Source organism: Meles meles, chromosome 21 (genome assembly GCF_922984935.1).
Source record: "Meles meles chromosome 21, mMelMel3.1 paternal haplotype, whole genome shotgun sequence".
Taxonomy (NCBI): domain Eukaryota; kingdom Metazoa; phylum Chordata; class Mammalia; order Carnivora; family Mustelidae; genus Meles; species Meles meles.
In genome coordinates, this window is record NC_060086.1 from 32,957,307 (window position 1) to 32,982,052 (window position 24,746).

Sequence of the window (24,746 nt, forward strand, 5' to 3'; positions counted from 1 at the left end):
TCAGCTCATTCTCTGAGCTCAAACGTTCCCTAAGTGAAAAGAGAGAGATTGAGAGACTGGAAGAGAGGAGAGGAAACACAAGGTGAGGCTGAAAAATGCAAGAGCAAACACCTTTGTTAGATAAACATTATATTCTTTTTTCTTTTTTGGGGCAGGAGGGGGGCGAAGGGAGGGAGAGAGAGAAAGAATCCCTAAACAGACCCCATGCTCTATTTCATGACCCTGAGGTCACGACCTGAGCTGAAATCCAGAGTGGGATGCTTAACTGACTGAGCCACCCAGGTACCCTCTAAGCAGTATATCCTTACTCTCTAAACATGAGACATCACACTCGAGGATTCCTATATGACATGATTTCCCTGAGCACCTTTTAATCAGGAGTCATGCTGGGTGCTGGGATATGAGATGAATAAGACCCATTCCCTGACTTTAAGGTTTGTTAGGAAGACTAGCAAACACAAGAGTCACAACATAGCGTGGTGAAGAGTATTAGATGAGGGCGAGGTGTAATGGGGCGGAGGGGGGTTCTTTAACGCAACTGAGTAGGAGGACTGCAAAGGAGCTAACTCTTCAGAGTAAGACAGGGAAAGGAAAGGAAGGAGGGGGGCAATTCTAGGTGGAGGGAGCTGATATGGAAATGATCTCTCTACTCCAAGACTTTTTAACACCCCGCAGTCTCCACCTCACTATTCTCCTTTAACCTGAAAGCTAAAGTCCCCAAATAGAGGAAAATGCACACACGGAGTACCTATCAGGAGAGGGCAGATGCAAACATCCACGCGGTGGGAATGCTTTACACACCTGGAAACTTTTTTTTTAAAGATTTTATTTATTTATTTGACAGACAGAAATCACAAGTAGGCAGAGAGGCAGGCAGAGAGAGAGGGGGAAGCAGGCTCCCTGCTGAGCAGAGAACCGATGCGGAGCTTGATCCCAGAACCCTGGGATCATGACCTGAGCCGAAAGCAGAGGCTTTAACCCACTGAGCCACCCAGGCGACCCACACCTGGAAACTTTTAACGCGAGAAGCAGCATCAGTTGTCTTTCACACATACTGTTTGCTGGACACCTGGTTACAAGTTTGAGACCAAATAAAGCTACAGAGCTAACAGGTTTTAAAGTCATTATACATGCATGAAAAATCAGTTGCATTTGTTTAATTAGGAAAACGTATGATCCTAAAAGCAGATGACATGGATGAGGTTGGAGTCACTTTGGGAAATAAAAATTCTAAGTTAAGCAGATTCTCACGTGCATGTGACCCTTTAATTATTTCCTTGAGTCCTTGAGAAAAGGAAAATGGTTCCCCAGTCAAATAGTATTAAACATTTATTAAGTGATAAGTCATACATTTCCTCATTTAAACTACAGCCAGAGGAAAAGTATCTTCAGGCTAAGCTCTCAGTTACAGAGTATCAAGGAGGGAGGCAGGACTAGAATCCAGATTCTCAAAAGTCTGGGTTCTGGTCTGGGCACCGTTACAAACTAGACACTTAATCCCACTTAATCGTAATCCCACTTAATCTTTCTCTCTTGTTTCTTCCCTACAGCTGACCACCAGCCACACCAGTGCCCCCCAGCAAATAGCTGTTACGTATTTTTCAAAATCCCTAACTATAGTACCTTGATTAAGACTGGAGAGAAACTCAACCTTCTATTACAGACACTGAGAAGATACTACTACTACATTGTGCTGGTTTCACTCCATTGATAAAATAATTACAGAATTAAGCCTTTTTAATGATAAAAATGTTTTTAAAGTTTTAGTGTGTTAAGGAATAATTAGAGAAATACTGTTTACTGAGACTGTTTGCAGCAAGATATTGATGTAATTCTTTTTCACAATCCCCCCACATTCCGCCTCCAGATTTTCCTCCTATTCAGCCATCATCCTGTCAGCAACGCCTGTCACTGCTGTTACAGCTGTAGTTACCATGACCACTGCAAACAATCTCAACAGAAACAAAAAGCAGGTTTGTCAATTAAATCCAAGGGAGCATTTACTGGAGGCAGATTTACTCCTAGAATATTCTAACTCATTTTTCAGAATACAGCAACCGAGAAGGAGATCAGCGGCTAACGTAATACAACTTTAGGAACTAATACTTTGGATTTGATGTCGCAAATTGATCCTGGATTTCAACAAAATAAGATCCCTCAGTCATCAAATTCTCCAAAGAGGCCCTCTTATCCCACTCCTTACAGGCTAAACTCTCTTCGAACTCTTACTTGCTTCGGCCACAGCATTTTACACTGTAAGATAACAGAGAAAAGGCTATCCGTATTAACTGTTGACTCCCTTAACCCCTCTGAGCCTCAGTATCCTCACACTTGCCTTGAGGAGGAAACAGTTTAAAGGAAGACCTTAATGGAACCATACTGTATAAAATTAGAAAAATTTAACAAAAGGAAAAATAACTAAAACTACATACAGAGAGTAAGCAGAAGAAATAATGAAGATCAGAGAAGAAAATCAATGAAATAAAAAAAGGGAAAAAAATGAAAGAAATCAAAAGTTGGTTCTTTGAGAGGGTAAGAAAAAAAGTCGATAAACTTCTAACTGGATTACTCAGGAAAAAAGAGAGAAGACACAAATGACCCGTATCAGGAATGAGAGAAGCAATATTACTGTAGATTCGACAAATATGAAAAGGATAATAAGGAACTATGATGAAAAACTTTATGGCAGTGAATTCAACAATGCAGATGAAATAGATAAATTCTTTGAAAGATTCAAAGTACCAAAACTAACTCAAAAAGAAATACCCTGAATAGCCATAAATATATTTTTTAAACTGAATTTGTAGTTTAAAATCTTTCCTCAAAGACAAGTATGGATCCAGATGGCCTTATTGGGGAATTCTAACAAAAAAAATGAAGGAAAAAATAGTACCAATTCTACACAAATTCTTCCTGAAAACTCAACAGGAAGAAACACTTCCCAACTTGTGCTATGAGGCCAGCATTAACCTGAAACTAGACAGAGACATTAAAAGAAGCTATTCTGTCCCTCATGAACACACACTTAAAAATTCTAAACAAAATTTTTGCAAACCAAATTCAATAATACATAAGAAAGATAACACATCATGACCAAGTGGGGTTATCTCAAGAACACAAGGTTCATTTACCATCTGAACTATGCTCAGTGTTATTTACCATATTAACAATCTAATAAATAAAAACAATATGCTCTAATAAATAAAAACAATAAATGCAGAAAAGTATCTAACAAAATCCAAAATCTATTCCTAATTTGAAGAAAAATCTTAGTAAACTAAGGACAGAAAAGAATTTCTTCAACCTGATAAAGGGACCCACAAAAAATTAACAGTAACATCACAATTAATGGTAAAAGACTGAATGATTGCTAAGACAAAGGATGTCCACTCTCACCTCTTCTATCCAATATTATATAAGAGGTTCTGATTAGTGCAATAAGGCAAGAAAAAGAAATAACAGACATCCATGTTAGAAAAAAAGAAATAAAACTAAATGTGATGTCGCTATTTATGTGGAAAAATCCAACGGACTTCACAAAAATGCTACCAGAACTAGAGAGTTTAGCAAAGTTGTAGGATATAGATTTATATACAAAACTGAATTGTATTTCCATCCTAGTAATGAGCAACTTTGCATTGAAATTTTTAAGATTACCACTTATACTAATATCAAAAATATATGAAATCCTTAAGGATAATCTTACAAAAGATGTGCAAAACTCTGTACTTAAAAATGTTATTGAGAAGGGGCGCCTGGGTGGCTCAGTGGGTTAAGCCTCTGCCTTCAGCTCAAATCATGATCTCAGGGTCCTGGGATCAAGCCCTGCATCGGGCTCTCTGCTTAGCAGGGAGTCTGCTTCCCCCTCTCTCTCTGCCTGCCTCTCTGCCTACTTGTGATCTCTGTCAAATAAATAAATAAAATCTTTAAAAAAATGTTATTGAGAAAAATTAAAGACATAAGTAGAGAGAAATAACATGTTCATGGGTTGGAAGACTCAGTACTGTTAAGAAGTCATTCTCTCCGGGGCGCGTGGGTGCCTCAGTGAGTTAAATGGCTGCCATCGGCTCAGGTCATGATCTCAGGGTCCTGGAATGAGCCCCACATGGGGATCCCTGTTCCACGGAGAGACTACCTCTCCCTCTGTTGCTTCCCCTGCTTGCGCCTTCCTGCTCGTGCCCTCTCTCAAATAAATGAATAAAGTCTTTTCAAACGAAAAAAATAAAGAAGTAATTCTCCTCAAATTGATAATACCAATTCAATATAATCCCAAACAAAATCTCAGCAGACTATTCTGTAAAAATTGATAAGCTGATTCTAAACTTCATAGGGATACGCAAAAAACCTGGAATAGCCAAAACAACTTTGAAAAAAAGAACAAATTTGCAGGACTAACACTACCAAATTTCAAAACTTATTATAAAGCTACAGTAATTAAGAGACTATGGTACTAGCATAAAGATAAATAAATAGATCACTGGAACGGAGGGTCCCAGATTGATCCACATATATGGACGGCTGATTTTGGCAAAGGTAACTCAGTAGACAGAGACAGCCATATGCAAAAAAGCATAAACTCTCTGATCCACACCTTGTGACACATGCACAAATTAAGTCAAAATGGGTCATATGTCTCAACGTAAAACCTAAAACTGAAACACCTATAAGAAAACATTGGAAATAATCTCGATGACCTAGGATTTGGTAAAGATTTCTTAAATACGGTAACTAAAAGCATAACCCATAAAAGAACAAATTGATAAACTGAACTTTACCAAAATTTAAAGTCTGCTCTTTGAAAGATATTGCTAAGAGAAGTAAGAGACAAGCAGACTGATAGAAAGTATTTACAGATCATATATCAGAGAAAGATCTGTACCTAGGATATATAAAGAACTCTTGAAACTCAGTAATAAGAAAATAAACAATCCAATAAATGAGTAAAAGGCTTGACATTTCACAGAAAAATGGCAAATGAGCACATGAAAATATGCCAATTAAAAGCACAATAAGAAACCACAACATGCTTATTAGAATGGCTAAAACTGAAAAGACTGACCAGACCAACTACTGACAGAGATGTGGAGCAACTGGAACTCTCATGCGCTGTTGGTTGGGAACGTAAAAGGATACAACATGAAAAACAATTCGGCAATTTTTAAAAAGTTAAACATACACCTACCATAGGATCCAGCCATCCCACTCCTAGGTATTTGCTTCAGGAGAAAGAAAGCATATGTCCATACAAAGACCTCTATATGAACGTTCAGGTAAGTTTTATTTGTAATAGCCGGAAACTGGAAATACCCAAATGGCCATCAACGGTGACGAGATATATAAATTACAGAATATCTATACCTCTCAGCAGTAAAAAAGGAATTATTGATACATTCAACAATATATATGAATCTCAACATGATTACGCTGAGTGAAAAGAAACACACTAAAAAAAAGTACATACTATTAAAAATCCACTTCTGTGAAACCCTACAACAGGCAAACTAATCTATAGTGTCAGAAAGCAGGTCAGTGGCTGTGTGGAGGAGGGGGCAAAAGGGTGTGAGGGCAGGGTTCCGAAGGGTACAAAAAGTGGATATTTCCATTATCTTTATTGTGGCGATGGTTTCAGAGATGTCTATATGTGTCAGAACTGATGACATTCTATAATTTAAATCTGTACCATTTATTGTGTATCAATTAGGCCTCAATAAAGCTGGAAAAAAAGTAACTGCCTAAACTTTGTAATATTCATTTTTAAATTGTCCCTTTTTTCACCACACACTAAAAATCTTTTATTGTAGCAAAGCAAATGATGTAACTGCTTCAAATACACCTTTCCCTTTGACCTTTCCTCTACATAAACAGCACTGTAAAAGTACATTCCTATTGGATGGAAAACTGAACAAACTGGTCTCCCGGGATTGCACAGCAGTCTGTTCTCCGGCTCCAAATGAAGCCTAAATGTTTAGCTCAACTACCAGTCCTGAATGTGGGTCACCTAATACTGAAACTATTACGACCACAAGCCACCCTAGGGCAATTCATTAATTCAGTAAACATTTACTGCACATGTACTCTGTCTGGCACTCTTTTAAGTATTAGATTTCATGCAGAATGATCACCAAAATACAAAGCCATTCTGCATCTAGTCTTGGAATAATCTGTAAGTTTTTAGTCATTGCATTTAAATACCACAACTAAAGCACATCGGGGAAACAGGCAGATCCTTCTAACACCAAGTCAAGATAATAAACGCTACTGACAAGATGATTAAAGAATTACACACTGACAGCTTAGAATTCCAGAATGAAGGTATCTCTGGAAACCTAAGTGAATTCAGGACAAGTACTCAAAAAGTACTCCATACATAGCTGCAAGAGCAGAGCCTGTCAGCTACAAGAGGTCCCACCAGCTTGGAAATATAAAAAGATGTGAAAAACTTAGGCAGACCAAGAAAGACAAAAACCGAATAACGTCACTTATATGTGCAATCTAAAAATGAATGAACAAAACAGACTCTTAAGTCCAGAGAACTGATGGTTACTAGAGGGGAGGTGGATGGGAGGATGGGTGAAATAGATAAAAGGGATTAAAATTGCCAAACATAAAATAAGTAAGTCACGGAGATGAAAAATGCAGTGTAGGGAATAGAGTCAATAACACTGTACTAACAGTGTATGAAGACAGATGGTGATTATACTTGTCATGGTGAGCACTGACGCCCTGAACTGTTGAACACCTGAAACCAACATAACATCCTATGTCAATTATTCTTCAATAACAGTAAGCAAACTTAGGCAGATGGATCCAAAGTGATTTACATAAAAAACAACAACAAGAAGAAGGAAGCTCTAAGTAAATTCTCTGTTCGTACCACAGGCAACACACACGCCAGGCCATCGTGAATTCTGTACTGTCAATTTTACAGAGTTCTATGCTACCCGGACCAAGGATAGTAATCACATCTGACAGAAGCTTATTTACTCATCATAAAGAAAATTCAATAGATCCACATCTCTTGCCACAAATATAGGCTCATTTACAGCTGGATGATCAGGTCTATCCATTTGAAAACCTTTACTCTCTTTTTTCCCCCCTGCAGTGGTACTTCCCTTTTCTATTAAAAAACTGAATAAACTCAGGGTGCCTGGGTGGCTCAGTGGGTTAAAGCTTCTGCCTTTGAGTTAGGTCATGATCCCAGGGTCTGGGCTCTCTGCTCAGCAGGGAGCCTGCTTTCCCCTCTCTCTCTGCCTGCCTCTCTGCCTACTTGTGATTGCTGTCAAATAAATAAATAAAATCTTTTTAAAAAATTGAATAAACTCATGAAATGGATGTAAAAATTAACAAATATCCCTTGTTAGAGATAATTGTTGATGACATTGTGCTTCACATTCCCTTAGAAACTGTTATTCTGTTCCCAAAATTTTCAGGTTGCCTCCGAACTGTCATGTTCATATTCTCAAAGGAATAATTTTACTAAACGATAAGCTTTTAGTGAATTTTGACTGACATAATGATTCCTTGTCACATGTTCTAAACACATCATACCCAAATTTATATCCACATTAAACACTGCTCATCTTCTAAATATTCTACAACTCCAGACCACAGTTTCTGCAAGCATGATTTGTAAATATTCTTATTCCCTATAGAGAAGTAATAACCATTAAAACAAAAGATAAAACCCAAACCAGTATTCAGTTATTTTATCTTCTGTTTTTTGTTTTTCAGGGTTTAAAAAAAAAATGATCCGTTTTAGGTAAAATGCTAAGTATCAAAAAGGAGACATCCCCCACTGTCAGGTGTTAACATGAATGCCCTGTCGTGGAATTTCCATCGCACCTGCAGTAGTTACTTCCATTTAAATGTGGAAAGGGTACCTGCTGGACACCCAAATCTGTGTTACTTCAAGACATCTCTACCATCAATTATTGCCCTACATTTCCTTTATTACATTTCCTTTTGGAGGAAAATGCTGTCCCACAGCCTAACGTCTACTGGCAATCTCTAATGTACCAGGCACCGTGCTAACACATACGTGCAACACTTCCCCTCCCCTTCACAACAATGCTCTGATGGTGTCTTTTACAGTGAGGCAGAGTATGCAGGACTTTTAACAACCTGCAACCTGCCCAAGGTCACAGAGCGCTTTTCCATGAGTAATAGCGCAAAGGAAACCTTGAAGCCATCAACAGTCAGTCTCCCAAGTCAGGCTTGAGTGGGACCAGAGTAGCCTGAGAATGTGGACTCATCTAACCATGAGCACCAGGGGTTTCTTGATTATCAGCGGGGTTAGTTGGACAGGATGCCTTAACAAAGAAGAGAAACAAGGCTGTGGCAGGACTCGGTGTGCATAACAACTTGTCTTCCATGCTTTGGCTCTTAGTACCCCTGGGGACCATAGTCTCGCAAAGTCAGGCGATGTCTCTTCTGCGGGAGAAGACTGTTTTCAGAACTACGGTGTAGCCTGATGAGCAGCATGATGACTGCTCCTGACCACGTGTCGAGCGCTGAAAACAATTCTGATTTAAAATCCTACCAGTGTTTATCATATGAGCAAGTAATACAGTAGGATGTTATAACCAATGAGATACATAAGTGAGTAATTCATTCTTTATTCCTCCCAGAATTTTACATTTCATTCATCACGACAGAGAATCGTGGTTTCAAATGGTAAGCCTGGAGCCCCTGGGAGGCACTACTAATCTGGCCTTCCACAGCCCTTGGAAAATAACCTATTGTATACACTCCTGGGGTTTTGCGGATAATACATGCGTAAGACAAGTCTACAGAACACACACTCTCACCCTTAGAGAATTTCCGAACACTACTTTGCTATCTTTAAGATGTAGAGTAAAACTCACTTAAATTTAGACTTCACTACCATAGGAGCAAGAACAGGTTGAACAGCTTTTGCATTTTCTTTGTCAATTAAGAAAGACTATTCAGTAGAGAATGTAATCCACAAGCTCTCTCAGCTACTTCAACTACAGAAACTACAACTGAAGCACACTGGGAACTTCTCTTTACCTACAGCACACATGTAAATTACTTACAATCACTTACCAGATTCTTTGTAGCCGCCAGGCAACATATTAGCCTAAATTCTACACACACTTACTCAGAAGTGCATTTCAATTGTTATATACTTTCCATAACTCAAATACTTCCCCTAATTAGACTAAATCTAGGTAGGGATAGATAGACAGATACCCCCCCTCATTATTTAATGCTACTATTTGAATTATACTCATCAGTCATCGGAAAATCCAAAATTAAATGAGTGGAAATCCCATGTCTGGGAAAATGATCGTGTCATTTTAGGTGAGGCAACGGAGGAAGGACCCTGACCAGCCCAGAGATCAACTGCAGGGGGGATGCAGGCCTCTACCTTTGGCACCACGTTGTTTCCCACTGTCTGCAAGAGCTGCCTCTTCCCTGCTGGACCCCCACACTGTGAACTTTTCTATTTTAAATGATGCTACCTCGAAGAATTAACTAGTAAATAATGAAGCTAACTACCTCTTAAAGAATAAAATTATTTCGGAAAATAGAATACACTATACTGTATCACATCAGTTTAACTGTTTTTTCCAGGAGCTGACAAGGGGTACCTCTAGAAATCGACATTCTTTGATTTCGGCCTCATAAACTGATTTCAAAAGGGATACAATTGGCAGGGGCCTCGGTTCTCAAGACAGAGATTTTTCCATGTACTTAATAATTTTCAGTGCAGTTAATAACTTAACTTATGCAGGAAATCAAACCCATAATACTGAACTCATTGTCATTATAATCCCAAATGTATACTTTTCCACTCTTTGAGCAAATTCGGTAAAATTCAGAATATACAAAGTCTTAGCATTTTAGGTATTTGTTGAAACTCTATCTGAAAGAATAAGCGCTAATCTATAAACCAAAAGAAATGTATCTGAGGTGTATTTTTCAGATATATATATTTCAGTCATTTTTAAAAACGGAGATGCTATAAGCTACTCAATTTGGGTTCTTAGAAATGCTCTAGCAAATTACAATTTGCTAGAAGACACTGGCTTACATTCGTAGTTAGGCAAATTTAGTGAAAGTTCTTTGGTGGGAAATTAAATAAGTAAAAATGTTCCTATCTCTACTATAGGGGGTGAGAGTAAGGAGAAGACTCTAGGCAATAGAAACACTAATATAGTATCTTGATATATGGCAGAGTGGTTAAGAGGAGGGTGTTCAGCCTAAAAAGTAAGGCAATTGTAGTTATGCCTTAAAATGAAACAAACCATCTCCCCAGTGTGAATATAGTATTACTACTTTATATAAACATGACTGTGTGTTTCTAATATCTAAATAATAAAAATTATGGCACATTCAAACTACCAGTGGGTGGTTTTCCTGAATATAGAGGGAAGACAGAGCTGGAAGCACACTCACCTCAAAATTAAAGGGTAAAAAACCAAAGTCAAATTCCATTTTTAAACTAGTGTTCCAATGGTTATTAAGAGATAGGAATCAGGAGTCCAATTTCAAGATGCCAAGATCTGAAATCTGCAATTCATTTTCTTTTTGTACAAAAGATGAAACTAAGTTAACATCTGCTATCCACAATGTAAAATTTAAAGTCTTGATGTGAACTGACTTCTTACTTTTAAGGTGAACTTCCAGTCCTTTCCATTCACAAATAGGACTTGAGTCATTAAGCTCCCTGCTTTGTATCTCCAGAGTTGATCAAAGCACATTTTCTTAGTACAATCTGTATTGTTCCAAGTGTTTTATAAACATCTTTTTTGAGAGTTTACAGGAGTGATCTGAAATCCTATCCAAGGTTTCATCCTATGAGTCAGTTACTCTTAAAAGGAAATAGAATCTCTGTCTTTATCACCTTTATTTCCCAATCTATCACAAACCCTAATTCTAACCTGGCAAAGAATTAAAAAAAAAAAAAATCATTGGTAGGATTATCAGTAGAAATCACCGACATTAAATACCAAGCAGGGCAAAGGGAAAAAAGAGCATAATTTTATCACAGGGACATGAAAATTACAGGTCTATATAGTATCTGAACTTTCATAAAAATATCCTAGCCAATAAGGATAACTCTCAAGGCTTGTCAACCATCTAGCCCTACACTGATACCCCCAAATCTCTATTTCTAGTCCTCATCTGAGACCCAAACTGTCCATCTGCCTGCTGGACATGTTCATCTGAATTTATTCATTTGTGTAGGTATTTACTGAATACCTACTACATGCCAAGTACATTATGGGAGGCTCTGGAGATTCACAACAAAGAAGACAGTCCTGTCTTCTGGGGCTTCTAATGGTGAAGAAAGCCAAACCAATGAAATAATCATAAAAATACATAACACACAAATTGTGATAAGCCCTATGTGCCTGGTCTAAAAATGTACTCAGTTTACTCACTGCTCTCTGGTCTGCTTGCCCTCTGAGCCCTTATTCTTGGACAGAAAAGTTGCCATCACAGGTTACCAAAGCCACAAACTTGGGAGGCATCCCTGACCTCCCCTTCCTCCTCAGATCTCCTCAATCGCTGTGTCCCTCCTGTATTCCCAGAGTAGATGGGGATGGTTGGCTCTACCCAGAATGACTCTTCCCTACTTCCGGGAACTGCCAAAGTGGTGGGTAGAAAATTCCAACAGAGACCCTTTCCAATAAAGACATAAAACTCAAGGCCAAGAGAGCCCCTGGGATTCTGGAAAACTAAAGCTAGAGGGAGAAACTCTTTCTTCCTTGGTTGAAGAGTCTGAAGATAGCCCCTGTCCTGTGGAGAAACTGGAGGCAGCAGACAGACATAGGATCAAGAGTCTGTGTTATAATGAGTACCTCTCCCTTCAGGGCCCCGAGCTTGTCCTGGTTCCTGCAGCATTTCATTCCTTTTGGACCTTCTCCAGGAACCTCCCACTTAATCCCCCTTGTGACTTAATGTTTCAGCAGGGTTTCTGTTACCTGTAGCCAGGATTCCTAACAGCTCCTAAACCTTTCCAGCCCATGACTTACCCGAATTCTGCTACAAATGCTCTCATTCAGGTGTTCATCAACTCCCACCTGGATCCACTGAACAGCGTAATGGGTCTTCAGTCCCCATCCTGTCCCGTGCATCCAGCACCACCAATACAGTCTCCAGAGTGACCATACCACCCTCCCCATGCTGGACGATTCAATGGCTCTCCTCCATATGGACAAAATCTAAATTCCTCAACAGGATACACCCAATCTCTACAATCACTCTTCCTCTCCAGCAGAGCAACTGTTACTCCCTGCCCCATATTTTATGTTCTCATCACATGGAATTACATGGGTTCCAGCTCAGACAGACAGACAGACAGACAAAGACACATACACACACACATCCACCATGCTGAACTAATTAGTAAGGAGGATAGTTTCCTTTCGGAAAACCTTGGAAACCTGAAGAAATTCAAGACACGTGGTTTTGTTTAGGCTCACTTCTCGGCATCAAGCGATCACATCTCCATCTGTACTTCATGCTACAAATAATCCTAACTGAGACTGCTGGACTACAGCCGGTGTTAGGGCACACAACAAACACAGCAGCAAGGAGCCGGGAAGTCCTGATCGCCTCACGGTCTCTGTGGACAAAGCACAAGCGTCTCCTCCTCCATGAGGTGCTCTCACCCAGACGGAGAGGAGCCCTCCCTCCTCCTTTCCGCATCGCTCCGCTGTCCTCTGCGGACACTCCTCACATCGCACCTGTGCTCTTGTTCCTTGAGGACCGAGTCCCGTTCCACACCCTCTGGCTCCCTGGGTCCCGGGAAGTGCTCAGTGCATGTGAAACACTTATAAATGTTCAAAGAATGATGCACGCATTCTGCTGAAAGGCAACTTTCTAATTAAAAGCGGGGGTGGGGGGGATTAGGGTCTTAGGTTAAGAAACTACTTCTTCATGTTGAATTAATGAGAATACCTGAAAACACAAAAATGTTTAATGCCTCTCACCCACTGCATCGTTAACCAGCTGACCATTTTGCACCCATTTCTTACATGGGAGATGCCTAGAAATAAGTTATGATTTTTTAATTTAATTAAAAAAACTTCAGAGAGAAGACCACACAAGCAACAGAAGAAAAATAAATTGGATTTTATCAAAATTTAAAATCTTTGGCCTCAAAGAACAACAAGAAAGTGAAAAGACAATCTACAAGATGGGAGGAAAACTGGACCATTTGTATTTTGATAAGAATATGGGTATGTGATGTGTGTATCCAGAATATGTAAAAGACAATCTAATTTTTCAAATGGAAAAAGAATCTGAATAGGTATTTCTCTCAAGAAAGATACACGAATGGCCAACAAGCCCATGAAAAGATGTTCAGCATCATGAGTCATCAGGGCAACGCAAATCAGAACCATAGGAAAATACCACTTCGCACTCACTGGAATGGCTACTATGAAAACAACAACAGAAAACAACAAGCACTGGGCAGAGTGGGAAGAATCTTTCAATATTGCTGATGAGAACGTAAAATGGGACAGCCACTTTGGAAAAGAGTTTGGAAAAACGTTAAACATAGAGTTACCGTAAGACCCAGCAACTCGGGGCGCCTGGGTGGCTCAGTGGGTTAAAGCCTCTGCCTTCGGCTCAGGTCATGATCCCAGGGTCCTGGGATCAAGCCCCACATAGGGCTCTCTGCTCAGTGGGGAGCCTGCTTCCTCCTCTCTCTCTGCCTGCCTCTCTGCCTACTTGGGATCTGTCTGTCAAATAAATAAATAAAATCTTAAAAAAAAAAAAAAAAAAAGACCCAGCAACTCCACTCCCACGTCTGCACCCAAGACAAGTCTGCCCCAAAACCTGCACCTGGATGGTCACAGCAGTATTATTCACAATAGCCAAAACATGGAAAACACCCAAATGTCCATCAATGGAAGAATAAACAAAATACGGCAAATGCAGCCAACAGAATATTACTTAGCCGCAGAAAGGAATGAAATTCTGAGGCATGCTAGAGCACAGGTGAGCCTCAAATACATGCAAAGTGAAAGAAGTCAGACATGAAAGGCCACATGCTGTAGGACTCCATTCATGCGGCATATCCCGACCAGGCAAATTCGCAGACACAGAAAGCAGCTTAGTGGTTGCCAGGGGCTGGAGGGAGAGAAGAATGAAGAGAGAGTGCTAATGGGGATGGGCATTCTTTCTGCGGGGATCAGAGTATTCTGGAATTAAGTAGGGAGGTTTGGTGCACAGCTCTGAAGATACTAGAGTCATTAAATTGTGTGCTTTACACATACGAGCTGAAATTTACAGTATGTGAATTGTATCTCAGTAGAGCTATTATTTAAAAAAAGCGGGGGGCACAAATTCCTACAGCGACACCTCTGTGCAGGGGTCTTACCGAATCACTCTGCCTGCTGCAGGATAACCTGTTGTAAAAGACACACAATCTGTTCGGAGGAGGAAATGATTTATTTTCCTACCACTAAATCCCCACAGCGACCAACCATAAAATCCAATCCAAAGTAAAAAGAGCAAAGAACAAAAGAACACACGATTTGCAATTCGCTGGCAGGTATGAAATGGAATTAACCGAAGACTGAACCAAAAAAAAAAGTTTAGCAGCACTGCTCGCTTCCCTTTGATTACACAGATTTAAACAAGTCAAAGTCCTTTTTAACTCCATGAAAAAATGAAAAACAAGCATTCCCTCCTGTAACAAAATTAACATCCCACAGAAGGTCTGTTTGTACTTGGCCGTCATGAACCTTTCATCTCCGAGCACTGCTAAATTAAACAAGCCTATGTTGTATTGAACACCGTGAGCCAGACACCCTGGCAGGCTTCTCACTTCATCAGTGGATGCTGAAGAACATTAGAAATAAGAGGGCGGTGAGAAGGACGCTAACGGTAGTCATAAAGTGGCTTGGACTGCACTCTGTGGGATATTTAAATATCTACAATGATGAAACATGTGACCAACTCCGAGACCCCCTTCTCTGTTGGTGTTCATAAGAAGAGAGTACAGACTTTGGAGCCAGATAGGAACTCGAGTCATTGCTTAGGTTTGGTTCTTAACACACTAGCTGAGCGTCCAAGGACAACTTTCCTAAGGCATTTTATGCTCTAAAATTGGGTGATTACATCTATCCTCCGAGTGTTATAAGGACAAAATGAGGGAATGCCAACTGCTCAAGATGCAAATTGCTACCGCTCTCAACTCTGCACAGCAAATGCCCATTTTAGAGCTGGTATCAGAGTGTAAGTAATTGACATCAGCCCTCCTTTTTCTACCCCGAGGACATCTAAAACAACCAAAAGATCCTATGAAGATTTCATATTAAATAAATCACCTCCTCCCATAGAACTGAAAGTAAGAAAGTCATCAATAAAGTCTGTTTTAAATGTATTAAAGCAGGGCATGACACAAAGCATTCATTCACCTAAAAGGTATTTAAAAGTACTGAACTGAGACACACCAAGAGAAACACTTACTATCAGAGAGAAATGCCTATTTTTCAGTGCAGTAATTGGTAACCTTTCTGTAAAGATTGATGCAATCTGATTATAATTCCCAAGTGTCAGTAATCAGTTCTTAAGGTAAAAGAAAAAGGAAGTGGGATGGTTTCAAGCACTCCAGAAAAGATGTAGGAGGATATCCTTTCCCACTGACAGCAATTAACGTTTGAGTGACGGCTGCTAGAACATTCATACTGAAAAACTTTGTCACATTAGAATAGACTGAAATCTATTTAAAACAAAACTTACTAGGTTTAACATACACAAACACAACCCTCACCATGACCTGGGTCTCCTCTCTGAACAAACCAAACAGGCACGAAGGCCAAGGCTGCATGGAACCCCCATATTTATCATCACACCGCTATGATGTGATTAGCCATACTCCCATGTTGGGAGTCTATTTAAAGAGGGCATCTGGACACTGCAGTAACAGACAACAACAGTTAGACTCCCTCTGCCCAGCTCCAGACAAATTTCTATCACACCCACCGTGAGGCAAAGCTTCCAGGGTCAGCAAGCAAGGAAATTTCTCAAGGAGGATGCAGCAGTCAGAGGCTGGAGATTTCCCTAGGGAGTTTCTCTAAACCCTATGCTCACTTTGGAACTTGAGCCCCAAGGCTACTGCTCTCCACCCCTCTTCACCTCACAGAGGTAATAATAATGCCTTTGTGAGAGACCAGCTCAGGTATGCACACTGCAGAAGTCAGCCTGGGGTGCTTCCTGGGCATCTCGGCTGTATACATGCACTTAAAAACGTCTTTCCACTCCCCGTGCAGTTCCATACTCTCGCCCTGATCACGAAACCATTTCATCTGTGTATTCTACCACCACAAATTCTGGATATGAAGACAGAGCTGCTCCTCTTTCCAACTTCCCAATCAAATAACCACTTATACTGCCAGTCTAAACTTTAAGCTTTATGCCTAAAATAGGAAGAAATCATTACAAATGTACAAAATCCAACCCATACGTAAGAATGTCTTAAAATCTGTTTAAATAACAATTCTTACAACAAATTTTTACAAATGCTGCAGTTAAGAGGAGAAATAAAGGATAAAGTCTTAATTTTAATTAAGACTTTGGTTTAACTACTACTAGTAATTCCTTACTTTTCAAGAGTATTTTTAGAATTAGGGTTTCAAAGCATGCGATTAAAGAAATTAACTCATCAGTGAAATGAAAGCTACCATATAAGCAAATTCCTATATTACCACAGAAAAGAGTTTCAAGAACCCAGAACTTTGGTTATTCTAGAAAACAAATACAAGGTTATACCATTACCCACAGAATATCCAAGGGAAAAATCCAGGAATCTCATTAATTTAGAGCCCACTAATGAAGACTCAATAATTTCCTTTTAGGTCTGCCTAGATTTAACTTTGGACTATTTATTTAGTAAGGCGTTGTTATGGAAATTAAAGTACAAATGAAAATTGCTAGGGGATTATTTAATCAATTTAAAAAAATTTTATGCAAATAACGGCTGCTAAAATACTAATTAAAACTAGCTCATGCATTCTTTAGAATCCCATATTCCAGTGGAAACAAAACGTACGAAACAAAAGCCTACAACATTGCTTAAACCTATTAAGCGCTTGTTCCATGCGCTCTGTTTATTTTGGCTCTGAAAAACTGGTTTAGGAGTCAGAAAAGCTTAAAAGGCAGGATACTGGACAAAGATTTATACATTCTTCTCAATGGCTGGCAATCTATTTCTCTACTTCTATTTTTAATAAATGCTGAACCACACAATTAAAATATAACTCAATTTCACTCCATTATAATTTAAAATTTGGGGTATGTACTTTATTCTTGTCTTCAAATAACAGAACTTAAAAATATCCCCAGGTCTATAATACCAAAGGACTCCTGGATTAAGATGCAGTATTTTACCGAGATACTTACTTTGCCCTTAATAGCAACAACAACAACAAAAAAAAAACCAAAGCAGATTTAAATCACTGCAGTACATGCGATTCTGAAAATAAATGGGATATAGTCTAAATCAATAATCCAAATAAAATGTTACTGTAACAAGTGTCACTGCAATTATGTGTGTCTAGATTTAGGTGCATTTAAGAGTCATGGATACTAGTTTTCTTCTCTAACAAATTAAATTTCTTAATTAAAATTTAAGGCACGTCTCACTTACATCTTGGTTCTAACTTAACAATACCAATATATACCAATCACTAATTCCTTCCAAAACAATTTGAAAGTCTGCCATGTACATGCCAGGTGTCACACTGGTTGCTGGATGGATCGATAAAGCATACTTGGTCCCACCCTCAACAATGTTAACTTGGAATGAAAAGAAAAGCACCCACACAAAACGCAATCTATATTAGCTGCATTTTATACATAGGATAAAACGATAAATTTTAGTTGGCTTTTTATTAAGTCAAAGAGCAAACACCAGGACAATGACACAGTTGGTGGTGTTTCGTGGGAGACCTGAAGTAACTCTGATTTGATTGAAATAAAATCTAAAACAAACATAAAACTAGAGTCCACATTCATATCAGAAACTGGTAGAACACTCTGGGGACAGACGGTACTCAACATCAGTAAACACAGGTTTGCATTTAAACACACTCACGTAACTGACAAATTCAGTAAGTATTTCACTATCGGGGTGCCTGGGTGGCTCAGTGGGTTAAAGCCTCTGCCTTCGGCTCAGGTCTTGATCCCAGGGTCCTGGGATCAAGCCCCGCGTTCGGCTCTCTGCTCCGCGGGGAGCCTGCTTCCTCTCTCCTCTCTCTCTCTCTCTCTGTGTGTACTTGTGATCTCTGTCTGTCAAATAAATAAATAAGATCTAAAAAAAAGAAAGTATTTCACTGTCATCCAAATTTGTGAATCCCATTCTCTCTGCTATTTGGCAGTTGGGATCCATGCTCGAAAGATGTTAACAAGTTAGGTTTTTAAAGCATCTTCAAGCTCCACCATAAATGAATAAAAAACAAGAGTATTGCTCCCCACAGAGGAAAAACTTTGGTATCCAAAACAATTAGTTCGTTGCCAATAATTTAAAAGTATTTATAATGAGGTAATCTGGGCAACAGCACTAAAAACAAAGGACTCAACATATTTCAATATTTTCATCATATTAAAGTCCAAGAGAGTGTCTCACTTACACATGAGAATCACACATTATGTTCTCAAACAGAAAATTCTTCATGTAAGTAAGAATACCAAATGAAAGGGATCTTTGAAAATGTTATAAAAGGCTTATTTCAGTCAAAAGCCTTGTTATCTCAAAGATACCTTTTTTTTTCTCCTATTGGATGGGCAAAGATTAAAGATTAACAAAACTTCATGGGGCAGGGGTATGGAACACAGGACTCTCATCAACTTTGGGGGAGGTGGTGGTGATAAACTGGTAGTCTTTACCGAAGGCAATTTAAACACATGTATCCACATTTAAAATGTGCATCATCTTTGACTCCGCAGTCATACTTCTAGGAAAATAAATGAACAAGTATACAATGGTGTGAGTCCAGGTTTCATCAACACGCCGTTATCCACTAGAAACAATCTACATGGTCATCAAAGGAATGATTAAATAAACCACGGTGCCTCCAAACCATGAAACAGACAAGAGTCAGTAAAATCATCATAGGCAGTTACACAGTCCTTTTACAACGCACGTGTAGAGATATACAAAATACACTGCTGCATTAAAAGACTGCTATATATAGTGTAAACCAACTGTTTAACGATTTGCATATGAATACTTCCATATCCATAGATACATTTCTCAAAGTATGCTCACCAAAATATAAACGGCAGTCATTTCTGGGTGAGAGGAGTTAGGTGCTTACTCATGTCCTCATGTTGTTTTATACTGATGCAAGATCTTTCTGTTATAGTAAGAAAATACAACGTATCTCATTTAAAGAAAGAAGTGTTGTCATCTCACCAAAAAGGCCTTCAAATCCCTTCAGTTCCCTGTTTTTAAAAACAACACGTTCACTTAAATGTTGTAAGTATATATAACCACCAAGCAGCTCATGGCTTTCCGCCTGCTGGGATCCCCTTCTCGATACCAAACTTTAAGACAACGAAGTCATGGGAATTTAAAGATTAGATTCAAAAAAGTAAAGAAAGCCAAATAACCTTGTTCAAAAAAACCCATGTTCCTGGCATCCACCTTAAGAACCCCAGGTTCCATGAACTTAATATACTCCTAGAACAAACTCCCTCTTACATCTTAAGAAAGCTTGTGGAGAAGAATTTTCACAACAGTGAGAGTCGGGGAGAGGGTTCTCAAAAAAAAAAAAAAATCATAAAAAACTTACCTCAGTAAAAATATTTAATTATCTTCCTGTCTTACATTCTCTTTCTTAGCACCTTTACTGTGAACCTGAGGGGGGAAAAAATAAAAATTACTTTTTACTGAATACCTACTATATGCCTGGCGGGGATGGTCAGAGATAGCCTCCTGGAGAGCGTGAAGTTCAAGATAAATTGGAAAGAACAAAACAGAAGCTACTAAAAAGGGAAGGCTGGGAAGGAAACGGGGGAGTTCCAAGTGTCACCAAATAACTTTTCCTAAACTGTTCAAGAACCTGTAAGTGCCCCATTCAACAAAAATAAATGTTAGTTTTTATTGTTATTAATATATGCTTTTACACAAGAAGTCTATTTGCCTCTCACCACCACCATCATTGTTATTACTGAGTAATGACATAATCCTTGTCCTCTAGGGGCTTACAGTAGACTGGATAAGAGTTACCCAGATACATAATATATGGCTAAAGATCAAAGTCAATTCTTCGTTCACTTATTTAACAAATACCGGAGCAGCTATCCTTTGCCAGGTCTTTTGGTGGGCACTTTTTAAAAAATCTTTTATCTATTTAATTGAGAGGGAGAGAGTGAGCGAGAGGGCACAAGCAGGGGCGCAGCAGAGGGAAAAGGAGAAGCAGGGTCCCCGCTGAGCAAGGAGCCCAAGGAGGGGAGGGACCCTGAGATCACGACCTGAGCTGAAGGCAGATGCCTAACTGAGCCACCCAGGCTCCCCTCCCGGGCATTTTTTTTTTTTTTTTTTTTAGATTTTATTTATTTATTTGACAGAGAGAGATCACAAGTAGGCAGAGAGGCAGGCAGAGAGAGTGAGAGGGTAGCAGGCTCCCTTCAGAGCAGAGAGCCGGACGTGGGACTCGATCCCAGGACCCTGAGATCATGACCTGAGCCGAAGGCAGCGGCTTAAACCACTGAGCCACCCAGGCGCCCCTCCCGGGCATTTTTGATGGGCAGACAGACACGGTTTCTCTCCTCAGTTTCCAGTCTATCAAGACCCACGCTACAGGGCACACAAGCTGCACAAGCAGACGGATACTGCTCTTCCACGGTGCGGGCAGTATGCATCCGAACCTGCGGAATGCGGCAGCAGAACATTCTGGGTGGAAGGCATGGCATTACAGGAAACACGGGGTCTTAAGGGAACGCTAAGCAGCCTTGTTGTCAGGGTGCATCTGACGGAGCAATGAGTAGCTCGGCCAGGAAGCAGGAGGGGCCTCAAGTGCACCCCGAGTCTGCTCCCTGATCTCAAGCACACTGATTACCTTGCTCAAATGGAATCCAGGCTTACTTTTAACTTCAAGTCTAATACCTTACTGTTTTACTGTTTTTCTTCATGGTTTCTTTTTTCCTCTTTCAAAGGTGACAGGGTAAGAGTAGAAAAAGAAAAAAAAAAAAAGCCCAGAAGTCTCAGCCTGCATGGGCACTGGTGGCAGAAGGAGCCCAAGTGATGAGTTTCACATGTTCTTCTTTCATTCCTCCAACGTTCTGATATGGACAGAACTGTTCCTTTCACAGGGGAGGGAACTGAGGTTCAGAGAAGTCAAACGGGATCTCTGAAGACCACAGAGCTAATAAACACAGACACAGCTTTAAATTGCAGGTCTGGCTCCCAAAGTTTTTTCTCTCTTAGGCAAAAATGCATAAGGGATTCGGTGGAATTTAAAGTCGGTTGAAAACTACTTATAACTTCAGGGTCTGTCAATTTCTGTGCTTACCCAGAAAAACAGCCTTCGTGCACACAATCAGAACCACTTAGAGACGATAAAGAGAAGATCTCACAAAAGCAACAAAAAAGATAAACTACGTATAAAAAATTTAATAAAAAATTGGCAAAACCTATGTAAGACAAACTTTGAAATGTTCCAAAAGGATTCAAGAGTAGAATCAAACCAATGAAAAAATACACAATGTTCTTGGATAGGAAAATATCAGAAAGACATCAATTATTTGTAAAATTAGTTTATAATTTTAACATGATCTCAATTTTTTAAGTGTCTCTTTTCTGGAACTAGACAAAATGATTATAAGTTCACATGGAAAAATAAACAAGGAAAAGTTGCCAGGAAAATGAAGGGCAACGGGGGAAAGTAAACTAGTTTGTAAAACCAACACCGCGTACTGGCGTATGACTAGAAAGACTAATGGAACAGAATAGGAAGCCCAGAGATATGCCCCAATATACCTGGAATTTCTGAATACAATCAAGGTGTATTGCATTCTGAAACAAATGGTAACGATAACTGGCAGCTACACAGAAAAAGATAAAGTGCAATCTATATACTATCCTTGATCACTGGAATAAATCCCAAATATATCAAAGATTTAGGTGTAAAAATGAAACCACAAAAGTCCTGAAGGAGAACTTGAACAAATTTCAAAGTCTTGGAGGCCTTTCTGTGACTCAAACTCCAGACACATAAATCAACTATTTAAAATCTAAAGAAAAGTCTTTTAAGCTTTCTCTGTACCAAAATACATGAAAGTAAATTTGAAAACAAAGAACTGAGGGAAATTGCAACTCACATCCTAAAGGATTAATTGCTCTAATTTATACATTCCTAGCCACTGATAAGAGAAAAGCAATCCAAATGAAAAATTACAAAGGGGGTGGACAGGCAGTTCACAGAAACACGAATCACCTATAAGCGTATGAAAAGATGTTCAGCCTCCTTCATATCAAACTAATGCATATGAAAACTACACTGTTACCATTTTTCACTATGAGAATAATACAAATCTAAAGGTTGGAAAACACTGTTGGAGAGGCTATGGAGAAACAGGTACCCTGATGCATTACTTCAAAATGACATGACTCTGAAGAAGGGCAGAATTTAACAAAATTATAAGCGCATTGCTCAGTGACCCAGCGATCCCACTTGTGAAAAGATATCCCACAGATACACCTCCTATTTATGAAATGAGATCTGCAGAGGTGTATCTACCAGGACACTGTCTGTGATTGTTAAGAGACTGGAGAAAATTCAAATATGCATCAATGGGGGTTAGTTCAATAAACTAGGGCACGGGCATACAGTGGAATATTCTGAAGCTGTTAACTTGTGTTTTCTACACACTAATATGGAAAGATCCCAAAGGTATATTAACTAACCAAAAAGCAAGGGACAGAATAATTTACATGGTGTGCTATATTTTATATACAAAGAAGGAAGTATATATACTCTACAGGTATCAGCTTGTGTCTACACAAAGAAACATCCATAAGGAAACAAACAGGGGTGCCTGGGTGGCTCAGTAGGTCAAGAGCCTGCCTTCGGCTCAGGTCATGATCCCAGAGTCCTGAGACTGACCCCATACTGGGCTCCCTGCTCAGCCAGGAGCCTGCTTCTCCCTTTCCCTCTCCTGGGCTTGTATTCCCTCTCGTGCTATCTCTATCAAATAAATAAATAAAATTTAAAAAAAAAAGGAAACAAATAAAAGAGGATATTTATGAGGAAAGGGGACAGGTTAGACTACAACAGAGTTGGAAATTAGACTCTTCAAAATAAGCTGTTTTAATTTTTGAACATGAATGTTTTACCTACACAAAAACAACTTTAAAGTGTTGAAAGTGTAACTCACAGAAAGAACTCGTAAGCCAGAGTCAAAATCCAATGAGCATTAAAAGAGAATTTTCTCTGAAATTAGATATTGACGAGCAATTTTTTTTTTTTACAGATTTATTTATTTATTTGAGAGAGGAGAGCGCGCACACATATGTGAGCAGTGGGGAGGGACAGAAAGAATCAGGGAAGCAGACTCACGGTTGAGCCTGTAGTGGGGCCATCACTCAACATGATAAAAGACAATGTAATCTTTTTCTTCAACCAATCTGAAGCCTATGACTGTAATAATCTATAAAAAGAGTTATTTAAAGGGGCAAGGAATTACGAGAGAGAACAGGAAGGGGCCCCTAGGCCAGCAACAGCAGCATCACTTGAGAACCTGGTGAAAACGCAAATTCTCAGGCCCCAGCCCAGACTTACTGGACCAGAAACTCTGGAAATAACGGAGGAAGCAATTCCTGCAATGCACACTCAAATCTGAGAGCAATTGATCCAGTCCAGGGCTTCCCACACGTTCCTGTGCGTCACCTGGAGCAGGTTGTGAGAATGAAGGTCCTAGTTCAGTGGGTCTGGGCTGGGCCCTGGAGTGTGCATTTCAAATAAGCCTCAGGAGGCTGCTGATGTGGCTGCTAGCTGGGGGAGCCACACTTGGAGAAGAAAAGCTGAAGTTCACCTGGCGGGAGAAGGTATGCAAACCGTCTTCACGTGGCTGAGTTTCCTGCAGAAACTGCTCTCAATATCAGATGGAAAAACGTCCTTGCACAGGTTTTCTGGCTAAGAGATACCACGTAACCTCCAAAACGAAAGCTGTACTTGGGGCACTGGGTGGCTCAGTCAGCTAAGGCTCCAACTCCAGATTTCGGCTTCGGTCATGATCACAGGGTGCTGCGATCAAACCCCCTGCTGGTTTCCCTTTCAGCATGGGGTCAGCTTGAGATTCTCTCTCTCCCTCTTCCTCTGCCCCTCCCCCGCATCGTGCATGCGCTCCCCTCTCTCTCAAATAAATCTTAAAAAAAAAAAAAGGGCTGAAAAACAACCTGAGGGTTTTGAAGGGTCGGGGGTGGGAGGTTGGGGGAACAGGTGGTGGGTAATAGGGAGGGCATGTATTGCATGAAGCACTGGGTGTTGTGCAAAAACAATGAATACTGTTACGCTGAAAAAATAAATAAATTTAAATACTGGGAAAAAAGGCTGTATTGAACATGTAGTAAATATATTTTGAATGTGTATGTATGTATATATATATATATATATACACACACGTATTTTTTTTTAAGATTTTAACTAATCTCTACACTCAATGTGGGGCTCAAACTCACGACCCCAAGGTCAAGAGTCACATGCTCTATGGACTGAGCCACGCAGGAGGCCTCAAAAATATTTATTAAGACAACA

General features: G+C 39.7%; 1 protein-coding gene across 4 annotated transcripts in view; it reads right to left on the reverse strand.

Annotated features, from left to right (window-relative positions):
• The window catches only part of MRTFB (myocardin related transcription factor B), a 185,654-nt gene that overhangs the window by 157,028 nt on the left and 3,880 nt on the right, over positions 1-24,746 (reverse strand). For 3 of the 4 annotated variants that reach the window (XM_045992697.1, XM_045992703.1, XM_045992698.1), the window contains exons 2-3: positions 19,782-19,846; positions 19,256-19,343 (exon numbers count right to left, since the gene is read on the reverse strand). In XM_045992697.1, coding sequence (XP_045848653.1) covers positions 19,256-19,276 — 21 coding nt within the window. In that variant the 5' untranslated portion in view covers positions 19,277-19,343; positions 19,782-19,846. The remainder of the gene's footprint in view (positions 1-19,255; positions 19,344-19,781; positions 19,847-24,746) is intronic. The other variant, XM_045992699.1, reaches the window with a different exon arrangement.